This window comes from Sceloporus undulatus, chromosome 7, assembly GCF_019175285.1.
Source record: "Sceloporus undulatus isolate JIND9_A2432 ecotype Alabama chromosome 7, SceUnd_v1.1, whole genome shotgun sequence".
NCBI classification, from domain to species: Eukaryota; Metazoa; Chordata; class Lepidosauria; order Squamata; family Phrynosomatidae; genus Sceloporus; species Sceloporus undulatus.
In genome coordinates this window covers 11,166,000-11,180,218 of record NC_056528.1, presented here as the reverse complement: position 1 = coordinate 11,180,218, position 14,219 = coordinate 11,166,000, and the positions used below count along the sequence as shown (strand labels likewise).

General features: G+C 46.5%; 1 protein-coding gene across 1 annotated transcript in view; it reads left to right on the top strand.

Annotated features, from left to right (window-relative positions):
* The window catches only part of ESPN (espin), a 68,601-nt gene that overhangs the window by 11,208 nt on the left and 43,174 nt on the right, over nucleotides 1-14,219 (top strand). The window contains exons 3-6 of the mRNA XM_042477909.1: nucleotides 6,611-6,797; nucleotides 8,081-8,263; nucleotides 8,950-9,081; nucleotides 11,622-11,829. Coding sequence (XP_042333843.1) covers nucleotides 6,611-6,797; nucleotides 8,081-8,263; nucleotides 8,950-9,081; nucleotides 11,622-11,829 — 710 coding nt within the window. The remainder of the gene's footprint in view (nucleotides 1-6,610; nucleotides 6,798-8,080; nucleotides 8,264-8,949; nucleotides 9,082-11,621; nucleotides 11,830-14,219) is intronic.

Here is a 14,219-nt window from a genome sequence, read left to right as displayed (position 1 = left end):
CATGGTTGTATATTTTGTGGGTTTTTCAGGCTATGTGGCCATGTTCTGGAAGAGTTTATTCCTGACATTTCACCAGCTGGAATAAACTCTTCTAGAACACCACAAAACCCACAAAATACGATGGATATCAGCCATGAAAGCCTTCAACTTCACAATACATGCTCACATTATATATTATTTCATGCACTTTCTGTCTTTTCTTTGTTCTTCTTCCTCTGGAGAACTTTCTTTTATCCTCCTCCTCCTCCTCCTCCACTTTTTCAAAGGTCTTTCTCTTTACCTCCATCTTCTTTCTTTCTTTCTTGCATTCATTCATACCCTTCATACTACTTCATACTTAATCATCCCTCCTTCTCCTTACCTTGACTTCCTTTTAACAATAAAACATAATTTTTTCTCAGTCGATAGTACCCTCTAAACCAGCGAGGGGGAACCTTTTACAGGCCGAGGGCCCAAACTGCCACCCAGACCCCACTTATTTATTGCCAAGTGCCACGTCCCTCTGGCTTTCTAGCAAGAAACTCTGGCACACTCTGCGCTGGGGCTATGGCACATGTGCCCACAGAGAGGGCTCTGAGGGCCACCTCTGGCAGGCGTGCCATAGGTTCGCCATCACTGCTCTAAACCAAATTCTTTAACCCGTTTTCTGTAAGGGTTCTTAACTGTTTCGGGTTCTAATTTTTATCCCCCCCCCCTCGCCTTCCTTATAACTCCTGTCCCTTACTACTTTATTTATTATCTACTTCTCCTTCTATTTTTCTATTTCCCATATCTTTGCTCCTTTGCCCCCATTTCTGCTCATACTTTTATTTTGGCTGGCCCCATAAAGGTAGCCCCGTGTTGTGGATTTCCCCCCAGTACTTTATTATTGAGTTTCCCCATAAAAACCCTAAACCAAAGGCATTAACCAACAAAACCCAACCCTGTTACTCCTGTCCCATACTTATATACACGATTTCCCGCACCCACGTTCTTAATGCATGAATCTTTTGTGTACTTCATGATCAGTGTTTTCTGCATTGCCTGGTGATTTTGGTCTGATCATAATGGATACTGGATTTTGGATGCTGTTGCTAGTTTCTGGCACTTGGGAAGGAAGGATGCTTGAGAAAGCTGATTTAGATAGAGCTGCTGCAAAAAGCAAGTTCCCTCTCTTTTTGTGTTGTTGTTGCTGCATGCATCTCTTCAAATCATCTGTTGACATATGGCAACCCCAGGGATTTCAGAGGGTTTTCTTAGGCAAGGGATGCTCAAAGGTGGTTTCCCATTTCCTTTGTTGTTGCTGTTGTTGTTGTTGTTGTTGTTGTTGTTGCATGTCTTCAAGTTGTTTCCAGTTTATGGTTGACGCTAAGGTGAACCTATCAAAATATTTTCTTGGCCAGATTTCTTCCGAGGGACTTTGCAGTTAAAATCCCATGATCCCATGGCAGTAAAAGTAGTGTCAAACTGGATTATTTCTACAGTGCAGATGCAGTCTTTGTCACCATATTCTTTTGGACCTTCCCCTGGAAAAGCAGGCAAAGGCTGCATCTGTACTGCAAATATAATCCAGTTTGACACTACTTTTACTGCTATGGGATCATGGGATTTGTAGTGTCTTTGGCACCAGAGCTTTCTGACAGAGAAGGCTAAATGTCTCATGTAACTATAATTCCCAGGATTCTATAGCATGGAGCCATGGCTTTTAAAGTGCAGTGCAGATGTAGCATATGTGGAGGGTGTTCTCTATAGGGACTGGGAACCTGATGGGGCTGAATTTGGACCATGGCTCACAGAAAAGGGATTGAATGGGCCGCATGGCTCCAGATGGCCAGCTCTCCTCCCTGCATTAAGGCCATCATTTCCCCAATGTGTCCGACGGCATACGCATTGATGCTTAAACGGATTGTGTGATGGTGCGGCAGCCACTGCCATAATTGGCACGATCATATTAATAGTGAGGTTGTGGTTTTGGGGAGGGGGAGGCAAAGGCAGTCCCTGGGGAGCCCCCCCCCCGGCCAACGTCCCACCGGCCCTGTCTCCTAATCCTAATCCAGGTGCTTCAATCTGTAGGCTTTGTCTCCTTAATTCCTAATCAGCTTGGCTGGGGGTGGCAGATCAATGAGGAAAGAGAGAGTCTGGCCTCTGTGTGTGTGCGTATATGTATGTGTGTGTTGTATATACACACACAGGCTAGTTTGTATCCCCAACCACAACAGTTTTGCCACAGTTGCTCTACTGGCAAGCACTTAATCTCTCTCTATGGGGAGAAAAGAGGGAGATGCAAGTAGTCAGAACCAGATACTTGCCTACTTGGGGAAGTGGGCCACCAATACCTCCATTTTGGGCTACCCCCCAAGTAGGAAACTAACATCCCCCTAGGCTTATGTTACAGCCTTCAAGGGGTCCCCAAACCCAGCCCCACCGATTTGGGCTACTGCCCTCTTCCTTCTTGTTCTTGTGTGTCTTCGACTCATTGCCGATTTATGGTGACCATGAGGAGCCAGTGTGGTTTCAGCATTGGATTATGACTCCAGGAGATCAGGGTTTGAATTCCAGCTGGGCCATGGCAACCCACCTTAGGGAAGTCACACTCTCTCAGCTTCAGAGGATGGCAATGACATCCTCCTCTCTGGCCGAGAAAGTCCTATGGCCTTAGGGTTGCCATAAATCAGAAATGACTTGAAGGCACACAACAACAACAAACCCGTTGCAGGGTTTTCCTGGCAAGATTTGTTTAGAGATGGTTTGCCAACCAGTGCAGGGCCCCCCCCCCCCCCGCAAACCACCCCTAAGAGGTGGGTTAACCAACCTTGGCTAAATTGCTCAACAGAAGGTCTAGCGGCGTCTGTGCTTTAGCTATTACAGTATTATTCCCATGGATACCCAGTGGCTGCAGCTAATGTGGGAGTTTAGATCTCTTGGTAATTTACAAACTCCTCTTCCTTCCACATCCCCAGAACTGAGTGGAAAAGCTGAGATAAATAATAATGATGAGGATGATGATGATGATGATAATAACAACATTTATTTATATCCTGCGTCTCTGTGAAACACAACCAAGGCGACTTACACGGCAGAATATACAATCTCAAAAAGATCTGTAATGTTTTAAAATAGGAAAGTTTGTATAGGAAAATTGACCCCACAATTCAAGGTTGGTGGGCAGGCTTAGTATAGGATCTAATTGTGTATGGCCTCTTTTTTGGGGTGTGTGTGTGAGTGAGACTTTTTTGCAGGCTGAATTGTTGCTCATATTGGAAAAAAGTTACTTTTGGGGACTCTGGTAGCCCACATTTCCAGGAACAGAGGCATCTTCCTCTATAGGTAGCACACAGGTCTTTGTAGGTTGGCGCATGGGAAGCCCATGTAGAGCCATGATTTGAGGGCTGGACTGGGATTTTTGGATAGTAGCTCTGTTCCCCCCCTTCTTACCCCCCAAAACTGAATGGGATGCAAATAGGTGGCAAAGGAAGACCTCAGAGCCATCACATTTCAGGAAAAATATATGCAAATCCAGGAACAGTTAGATGCAAAACTGGCCTTGGGGCTGAGAGGAGGATGAAGGTGGTTAGCCAAGGGTTTTTGCTGGGGGGAAAGTGAATTTTGCACAGTGACAGCTGGCGGATTGGATCCCAGTTGGGTGGCAAATCTACTCTGGATCACAGTGGGGTGACAGATCCACTTTGGGATGTTCAAATAATATTGGGGGGGATAGAGTTCAGCACCCAGGTTAGATAGTCCGAAGTTTGGATCTCTTTTCCCACTGATAACAACATAGATTTGCTTTCCTGCCACCTATCATTGGTTTCAGTGGGACTCCTGCATGCCCCCCCCCCCTTTGTCCAGATATACCCACCGATGCCAACAGGCTGTTCTTTGTGGCCTCCATAGAGGCAGATGAATTTGGGAAGCCTACCGGCCGGCCAGCCTATCCATTGTACCTGGCTGTCTGTTCTGCTTTTATTACCCCTTGTGCGAGGCCTTTATGGCTCAGTGGTGCTATCTGCAAGCCTGGCACAATGGCACAGGTCTGGGGATTGCTGATTTATGTTCCCAGCTGTGCCTCCCTGGAGCCCATTGTAAATCTGGCGCCTATCGGGGCCTCATGTGTCTTGCAGAGATAGGGCTTATCTCAGCCGGTCCAGCTTTGCGGGCAAAGTGGGCATCGTCTGCCTTTTGCAGAGGGCATTTTGAAAGTCATGTCCTTTTCTGAAATCCAGGGCAGTGGTCATTTTCTCAAGCCATGTCAATCTTTTTTTGCCATCGGAGGGTGTGACTTTGGGTTGCATTGCATGGTGTTCCTGAAGGCCCCGGCATGGACTGTGTCAAAATGAGACCGTTCTCCAAACTTTGGATGAGGAAACCTTACCCTCCCCGGAATCAAAAGCAGAGCCGCATTTTGCTTTTGCATCTCAGCCTCAGAGGATGGCAATGGCAAACCTCCTCTGAACAAACCTTGCCAGGAAAACCCCATGACCTTAGGGTTGCCATAAGTCAGAAACAACTTGAAGGCACACAGCAATAGTAGTCATAAAGGGGTGTTAAATCATTTTAGCATGCCTTCTTTGGGTCACTTTATTTCCGAGGTTGGAAAAAGCAGGGCATTAAATATATACAGAGTACAAGAGCTGGGTCAAGGTCACCACCAGCAAGGGACTTGAACCTGCGTCTCCCCAAGCCCGGCTCCAGGACTCTAACCACTGTGCCACAAGGCTTTTCCGATGAGGCCATTTGACAATGACATCTTCCACGGTGCTCTTGGGGGTCATTTCAGAGATCTTCCTTGCACATTTTAATACCCTGGAGTGCCCAGATGGGGCATGGGGGGTTGGGTTTTTGCAGTCCAAAGGAATGTTCTCCCTCCAATCCCAGACCTGGACCCCACCAGCATCTGTCATGGCCAGGGTCTCCTCATGGGGCTTGCGGGTGCCAGATGGCCATGCATTTAACCCTCCGGCTTTGGGTCTCTGGGGGAAGCCCTCCGGACGGACAGATGAGTGAAATGCAACTGGAGCTTGCGGACAGATTATCTTGCCCCCTCCTCACCATCCGGGAGCGGATGAAATTGGCCCTGATGGGTTTAGGATGGGGCCCATTGCCCTGATTAGCCGATAATAAGCCTTGGGGGGATTATAGCTAATGAAACAGGTTTAAAATATATATAATATTAAAATGGCTGCATGAGTTCAAGTCCCCCTCCCACTGCTCAGCAATGAGGTCTTGCTTCGTGGGCAGAGGGGGGATCTGTTTCTTGCTTTGCTGTTCGAAAGACCTCAAATAGAAGAACCTGGGACTTTGCCACCTGCTGAAACCCATAAAAATGAAGCAAATATAAGCAGGTTGATACAGTCTTTAAGTGTTGTGGCTCCATCCTGTGGAATCCTGGGATTTGTAGCATAACAAAATCAGCCTTCTCTGCCAAAGGACCAATCCCAGGATTTTGTAGGATGGATCCCTGGCAGTTAAAGTGGGGTCAAACTGTATATTTCTACAGTGTAGATGCACCCTTCACACAAGTTCCTATAATTTTATGTGTCTTACATGGCTGTTAGAGCCAGCATGGCACAGTAGCACATGGAACGTTGAACCCAATGGGTCACCTTGAGCAAACCCCACTCTCTCAGCCTCAGGTGAAGGCAAGTCTCAGACCTTAGAGCCAGCCATTCTTCCTCATGGATTTTGTGTCCCTTGTAATTTGAATCCTTTGCTTCAAGTCTCTGAGCAGGAAACAAGCTCAGAGGAGGAAGCTGGCATGAGTAAATAAAGCATGGCCTCTGCGAACAAAAGCCCACCTGCTGTACTTCTCCCGCTGAGGGATAAAGAGGCCCAGCCACAATGCCCATTCTTTCCTTTGGCACACCTGGTCTTGAACAGGTGCCCTTGGCAAAGGTTTGGCAAATGCAAAAGGACCTGTCTGGGTTTGTCACATCTTGCCAAGTCCTTTTGCAGGTCTTTGCTCCATAGGCATGCCTGCAGCCAGTCTTGAGCCGGCATCTTCCATTTCTTGACCGTGGGATCCCTCCCAAACCAAAATGGATTCTGTTTGAAAGGGATCCTTTGGGGCTTTTTTGTCCTCCTTCCTACCAGCTGCTTTGCGCCACCTTTCCCCTTCTTTCTGTGTTCATTCCTCCTCTAATCTGCTTACTTAAAAAGAGTGCAAAATTGTGCCCTCCAAAAACAGCCGGTGGAAGTAGCTTACCCTAAGCATGATGATTAAGGGAATGATGATGATGAGCCACGGAGTGAACCTTGCCCTGGGGAAGAAGGGAGAGGGAAGGTTTTTATTTTTCCTTTTCCTAACCTTAGGTTGCATCTGCACTGCAGAAATGGTGAATTTTGACACCGCTTTAACTGCCATGGCCCAATGCTGTGGGATTGTGCAATCTGTAGTTTTGTGGTGTAGCGGTTTGAGTGTTGGACTACGACTCTAGATCTAGAGTTCTATTCCTGGCTCAACTATGAAATCCACTTGGGCAAGTCACTTGTTCTCAGCCTCAGGGGAAGACAATGGCAGACCACAACTGAACAAATCTTGCCAAGAAAACCCCAGGATAGGATTGCTTTAGGGCTGCCATAAATCTGAATCCAACACACCCATTCCCCCCCCCTTCCCTCCTCCCTCTTGCAGTTCGGTCAGTGCCCAAACCAAGAACGGTGCCACACCTCTCTACTTAGCCTGCCAGGAGGGCCACCTGGAGATCATCCAGTACTTGGTCAAGGACTGTGGAGCGGACCCCCACGTACGCGCCAATGACGGGATGACCCCTCTCCATGCCGCCGCCCAGATGGGCCACAACACCGTCATCGTCTGGCTGGTGAGTGCCATCTCTCGACGTTTAAAGCCCTCCATGGGCTGGCCCCTCCTTACTTATCAGACCTAATTTCTCCTCACCTTCCAACTAGGGCCCTCCATTCTGGTAGTCAAGGTTTGCTGTCCCAGCCCAGGATTTCCTCTACCCCATCTCGGATTCGCCCCTTTTCACTCACTGCCCCTCACTCCTGGAACCTTCTTCCCCCGTGAACAAGAGCCATCACTTCTTTAACCAGCTTCAAAACGGAGCTGAAGACCATCTTGTTCAGAGAAGCGTTCCCAGGCATTGCATAATTGTCACTTGCTATTTGATGCTCTTTTGTTGTTTGTTTTATTGAATCATCTATTGCTATGTATTTTATATGTATTATCCTACTAGAAAGGCCCCTTCCCCACCACCACTCCTTTCTCCTTTTGTGTCGTGTCTTTCTAGATTGTAAGCCTGAGGGCAGGGAACCATCCAATTAAAAAGAATGCATGTACAGCGCTGTGTAAATTTACAGCGCTTTATAAATAAAGGTTAATAATAATAATAATAATAATAATAATAATAATAATAATAATAAATCCAACCAACGTCCCAAGAGCTGGCTGCTGGGACCAAGTGGGAGCCATCCCCTGGCATAAATCACACTGCAATCTGAATGTGTGTGTGGATGAGCCTTCAAATTGCCTGTCGACTTATGGCATAATACATTTTAATTATTATTATTATTATTATTATTATTATTATTATTATTATTATTATTATGGCAACCCCATCCAGCATGAACAACTCACCAAGCATGATCAGGGCTAGACTTGTAACCCTGGGGGCTAGAGACCCGACTTCTTTGCTTATGTCCAAGGCTCCTGTTTCCATTAGGGATGGAGAGAATATTCAAAAGTACAGTTGGCCCTCAGTGTCCACAGGTTTTCTTTTATCCAAAGGTTCAAGCATTCACAGCTTGAAAATATTTTTAAAAATATACAAGGCAAACCTTGTTTTTGCCATTTTACATTCACAGGGGAATCTGGAACCAAACCCCAGCAGATACCAAGTGTCCACTGCATTTAAAAATGATTGGGGATTGTGTTTCTTGAGTGCTAAGTAACTTTGGCAAGAAGAATCCTGCATTAAGGAGAGTCTTCACAATTTGAGGCTTTATTCTGTGCAAAATTTGAAGAAAAACATACATGTATGATGCTCTAGTTGCAGTTGGGGTTGGATTTGATAGCCTTGGTGGGGTCCCTTCCAACTCTGTGATTCCATGATTCCATGATATTTTGCCTCTCTGTCATTCTCAGATGAGCTTCACCGACATCAGCCTCTCGGAGCAAGACGACGACGGAGCCACCGCCATGCACTTTGCGGCCAGTCGAGGCCATGCCAAAGTCCTCAGCTGGCTGCTTTTGCATGGAGGGGAGATCACCACGGATCACTGGGGGGGGACCCCTTTGCACGACGCTGCCGAGAATGGGGAGCTGGAGGTGGGTCTGCAAACAGGTCGTTTGGGGGGCTGGCAAGCCATTGAATGGGGGGGCAAAGGGGATGGGAAGTGGGGCTCACATCTGGGGGAGAAATGCAAGCCATCCAGCCCTGGAGTTGTTTTAGTTTTTTCCATGGTTGCTCCTTAATTTATATCCAGAAAACGTCACCTCATGGCGATGTTTTCCTGAAAGATTTGGTCATAGTCACCAGCATTGCAATGACAGGGAAGTCTGAACGGAAGCTCAGAAGCCTTCGTTTTAAATATTCCAACTCTATGGTTCTATTGTTTGGCTGCTAAATTTTTGGTGCCTTTTATAATATGCATCCCCCAGACCAATTCCTATCTGCTGTTGAGTTTCTGTTAGAAAACCAGAGCTGGGAGGACTCCTTACAGATTCTAGAATTGTCCCACCGTCTGAACCCTTGAGCTGGGAAATGTGAATACGCTGCAATATTTTGTTGCACTTTCCACTGACTTTAAGCCTGATCAGAAAGAGGGTTGCATGAGACTGAGACAGATTCCTGGTGCTTCCCTTGATGCATCTACATTATAGAGATCCTGCCATTTCTGCCATAGCTTTATGTAACAGATTCCTGGGATGTGTAGGATTTTTTGCTCTCTGTTGCATTTTGCTACACCAGTTGCACACTCGCCTTTTTCTTCTCCTTGCCATCTTCTCTACAGTGCTGTCAAATCCTTGTGGTGAACGGTGTGAATTTGGGCATCCGGGACCAAGATGGCTACACAGCGGCCGACCTGGCAGACTACAATGGGCATTTGCATTGCGCCAAGTACTTGCGCACGGTGGAGAACATGGTGCGAGTCCTATGGCCAAAAGGGAGAGGGATTTCTTGGATGCTGAGGAGCAGAGCTTGCAGTGGGAGATAAGGTGGAGATGGGCATAATGTTGCCCAAGTGCCACATGTGGCCCCTGGACCCCACATTTATGACTGCCAGACCACCCCACCAGTTCTCCAAAGCACCTCAAACTAAAATACGAACCAGCATTTAAACAGCTGAACAGAGAGAAAAGGAATCAAAATGGTGCAATTAAAGTTGTGATCCAACAACATTTGGAGGGCTGTGCAACCCACCATTTTCTATATATGAGTTTATCACACGGGGCGAATCCCGTGCAGATAAAAATATAAACTGAAAACAACCTGCATTTGCGTGCTGCTTTTCGTATGACGTTTGCACAAAAGGGAAATAATGCAAAAATAACCCCATCACAAAATCGTCAAAACCAGCTCCTTTTTACTTTCGCTAAATTCTGAAAGTACAAAGGAGTTTTCCGTTTTGGTTATTTTCCTGTTCTTTCTTTTTCACGCCACCACACCCGACAAACAACACCCAGATTTAAAAATCCCGTTCTCGCCTTCTGTGTGATAAACTCCATAGAAATGGTTCCCTCTGTGTCAGTTTTCTGCAAAGAAGCATCGAATTGTCAAGCCTTAAAGCTGGGAGAGACCTGAAGTGGCCAACTAATCCAGCCCCCCTGCCATGCAGAAATACACAGTTAAAACATTTCTGCCTCTGGACAAATTACAGGACAGTCATTTGGAAAGACAGTCACCCGCACAGACACAGATGGGTGCCCAAAATGCAAGGGTGAATGCAAAGCTGCAGGGAATGCAAGTTGCAAGGGATGCGATTTGCGCTCCCTTTCCCTGGTGCTCCATCCTGGCAGCTGGGAACTCTCCTGCCTCCCCTTCAGAGGCAGGAAAATACCACTTAAACCCATTGGCAGTGGCCAATGGGAGCTCGGCAGCTGTCCTGTTACCCTGGGCACCAGCCTTAATGATGCCAGGCAGGTCTTGCAAGAGGCAGCCTGTGCCACCGACTGCCCTGGGGACCAACCTGATGCTGTTATGCTTCACTTTCCTCCATGCGGAGAGGGAGCATTCCCCTGGCTCTGGACACGGGTTGGGGGCCTCCAGGTTTTGCCATGGGCAACGTAAGCTGGGTTTTCCTGGGGTCAATGGATTAGGAGAGGCTGGGGAAGAGATGTCATGTTTGCACATGTCTGCTGCAGGATGTGTGTGCAAAAGTCTCTGGAGTTGGGAGCCTTTGGGTCTTCCCTGGGATACCTTTGCAGATTTTTAGGCCAGATATGAAGGGGAGGGGGAGGGGGAGGGGGAATGTGGGTGTATGTGGGGGGCATTTGCAGGGAGACTTACCATGAGGCAGCTGCCTCGGGCAGTAGTTTTGAAAGGCATGAAATGGAGTCCTCTAGTGTGCCTCCGATGGCTGCCACATCAGTGGAGCCGCAGTGGTTTTAATTTGAGCAAAGCTGCTGGTAAGCCATCTAAATGGGTTATCAGCATCTATCTTAAAATTAAAGAACCATTAAAAAACCATAAGTTCATCATTTCTATAAGACAGCTTGTGTATCTTAGATAAGTGGGGTATTTGGGGACAAAAAGACTTGGGGAAGATGTAGGTGGGATATTTTTTGCTCTTCTCTTACATGTTTCAGGCTGGTGACTTAGGACAGTCCTACTATGAGGCAGCTGTCTCAGTTGGCCAAATCCGAGGGATGGGGAATGGGTTCCACCAGTATTTTTTAAAATGTGGGGCAAATAGGGATTGCAAAACAACAACAACAACAACAACAACACCATCCATGGAGGGTGATCTAAGAAGGTGGAAGACATTCTGCATTTGCATTGCAGAATGAGTGCCATTTGTCACTGCTTTAACTGCCATGGCTCAATGCTCTAGAGTTCTGGGATTCCTAGTTTTGTGAGATACTGAGTTTTCTTTCTTGGAGTGCTCTGGTGCCACAATAAACGATAGATCCCATGATTCTGTAGGATGGAGCCATGACAGTTAAAACAGTGTCAAGCTGCATTATTATTATTATTATTATTATTATTATTATTATTATGAAGCTGAAGGCTTTCATGGCCAGGCTTTCATAGTTTTTTGTGGGTTTTTCAGTCTATGTGGCCATGTTTTAGAAGAGTTCACTCCTGACGTTTTGCCAGCATCTGTGGCTGGCATCTTCAGAAAATTCCTTGGACTCATACTTGTTCATCTCTGTATCCAATTTCATTTACACTGAAGATGCCAGCCACAGATGCTGGCGAAACATCAGGAGTAAATTCTCCTGGCCACAGAGCCTGAAAAACCCTCAAAAAATTATTATTATTATTTGGGGTGACAACTGGAGCTTCCCTTCTCTGCAGCAGTCTGACAACATATGGAGCATTGAGTAAGGCATCTGGAAGTATTGTCAGGGAGGGTGAGGGTCCTGAGTTCGAGGAGGGGACAAAGAGACTGGGAGTTTGCCAGCTCTTTCCCAGCTTTGCTCTTCCTTTGGTCAGCGGTTTCCCTCGGCGTGTTTCTTGCAGAGCGTGGAGCACCGGGTTCTCTCTCGGGACCCGTCCGCTGATCTGGAGTCCAAGCAGCCAGACTCGGGCATGTCTTCGCCCAACACCACTATGTCTGCCCCCCAGGCCCACTTTGACCTGGGCTCCCCCAGCAGCACCCTCTCCAACTACGACTCCTGCAACTCCAGCCAGTCCAGCACCGGTGAGAAGAGAAACGGCCAAGGCACAAGTAAGCCTCGCAGACAGGGGTGCCATAGACTGCCCCCATAAGGACAGTAGTGTTAAGAACTGGGGACAGTGGTGTTAATTCCCACTCTGACAGAAAGTGTTCCGAATTCAGCCTTCCAAAATCCATATGTCAACCAGAACACACTTGCGTATCCCTTGGTCTTTCTGCATCCAGATTTTGGTGATGCAGTTCCTCCAAACAAACAAAAATGTGTGTACACATTTGCAGCTTTGACTTTTGCAGATTGTTATTACTCATGAACTTGTTTAACGTGTTCTCTTTAGCAATCTCTCAGTCTTCCAGTGCAACTCTGCCAGAGGTTGACCATAGAATCACACTGGAAGATCTGGAGATTCCTAAAGAAAACACCTCTCTAGGCATTTGTAGGTCCTCCAGTGTAATCCTATGGTCAGCACCCAGCAGACATTGACCACAGAGTTGGACTTAGAGATTCCTAGGGAAAACAGTTCTTTTGCTTTTTTATTTGCAATTTTCCCACTTTCATGGGGATCCTGAGCTCTTAACCTCAGCAAATGTATATGCTGAGGTTACTAGCTCACTGTATATAGGTTTTTATTGAGCATTAAGAACAGAAAGAAAAATGCCTATAGAAATGTTTTCTCTAGGAATGCATGCATGCGTGGGGGAAATGTACTTGGGAAAGATGCAAATGTTTTTTTTTAAAAGCCACAAACTGATGCGGAAATGGGAACTGAAGACTGGAAATATGAGAGACCCAAAAGAAACTGAACTGGACATAATTTACTTATCGCTGAAAGGCGAGCGAAAGGAGTAAAGTAGCCAAGGCCAGGGCCAAGGGAAGGCTGCCATCTTGTGGGAGAGGGTTACATATGTGCCACATTTTCTTAGTGTACCTTCATGCAAACTGCACAGAAGCGGCTGTTACAAAAGCAACAATCCTTTTGTTTTTCAAAAAAGACATGGGAATCTATTTTCCTGCTGTCCAGCCACAGATATTCGCCTGCGGTGCCAAAGGTGACAAATAACCTTCCTGACTAAGTGGCACAGGTGGCCTCATCTTGAATTTAGCCAGTTCCCTTTGAAAGCCACCCAAATCAGCTGTCCAAATGGTTAGCATTATTAAGCCCCTTGTCACACGAGCAAAATGTGAAGTTATCCCAGGGTCAGTGCGAAGGCAATGCAGGGGCAATCGTGGGGTTTCAATCGGGAGCCATCCTAAACACAACCAGGGTCATTCCAGGGTTAGGCAAGTCCTCTTTTCCCTTGAATTTACCAAACCCTGGAATGACTCTGGAATGGCCCCCGATTATGTTTAGGATGGCTCCTGATTGCGTTTGGCGTCATGTGAGGATTGCCCCTCTGCATTGCCTTCACATTGACCCTGGGATAACTTCACATTTTGCATTTCGTGTGATAAGGGCCTAAGTCTTATAGCAGTGAGTTCCATGGATTAAGTATGTGAGAAAGTCCTTCCTTTCTTCTGTCCACAATGCCCACCTTCAAGGGCTCTTCAGGTTCTTGTATTTCAAGTCTGAATTTTGAAGTCCTCCATTGAGTTGCCCCTTGTTTGCTTTCGTTCTAAGCTAAAAAAACAAATCTGAAGCTTTGGAACATGACCTGGGAGACCAGGGTTTGGGTCTCCACTTGGGCATGGAAACCAGTCAGATGGCCCTGGGTAAGACGCACTCTCTCCGCCTCAGAAGGAGGCAATGGCAAACCCCCTCGGAAGACTTGCCAAGGAAGCCCCACGATGGGTTCGCCTTAGGGTTGCCATAAGTCGGAAATGACTGGAAGCCTCTTTGCAGAGACAGCAATCTCCTTTCTGCTTGAACAATCCCCTGCCAGCCCCATTCATGGCGCTCAGTGATGTGTGAATGAATCCCGAGAGAGGGAACATGGGGCTTCGTATCAACTTCATTTTCCCAGGGAAGTTGTTTGTTTGTTTCTTCATTAGGTTCAATCATTAATGCCCCACCATTCCCCCCAAAAAGAGTAGCGAGGCAGACGACAACATATTTTAAAAAGAATTGTTGCTGCTGTTGTTGTGTGCCTTCAAGTCAGTTCTGACTTTCCGTGACCCTAACGCAAAGCTATTGTGAGGTTTATTATTATTATTATTATTATTATTATTATTATTTATATAGTGCTGTAGATTTACACAGTGCTGTACATACAAACAATAAAATGAATAAAAATGAAACCTGCCAGTGGCATACATTCTGCAAAATACATATAAAACAACAGATAGTAATAAAGAGAGAATTAGATAAAATAAGGAAGCAACAGACGGAGAACACCAGAGATCAAATAAAATAAAATATCAGGCATCAGAGGTTTTGTTTTTGGCAAGGTTTGTTCAGAGTTCTTCCTCTGAGGCTGAGACAGTGCGACTTGCCCAAGTGGGTTTT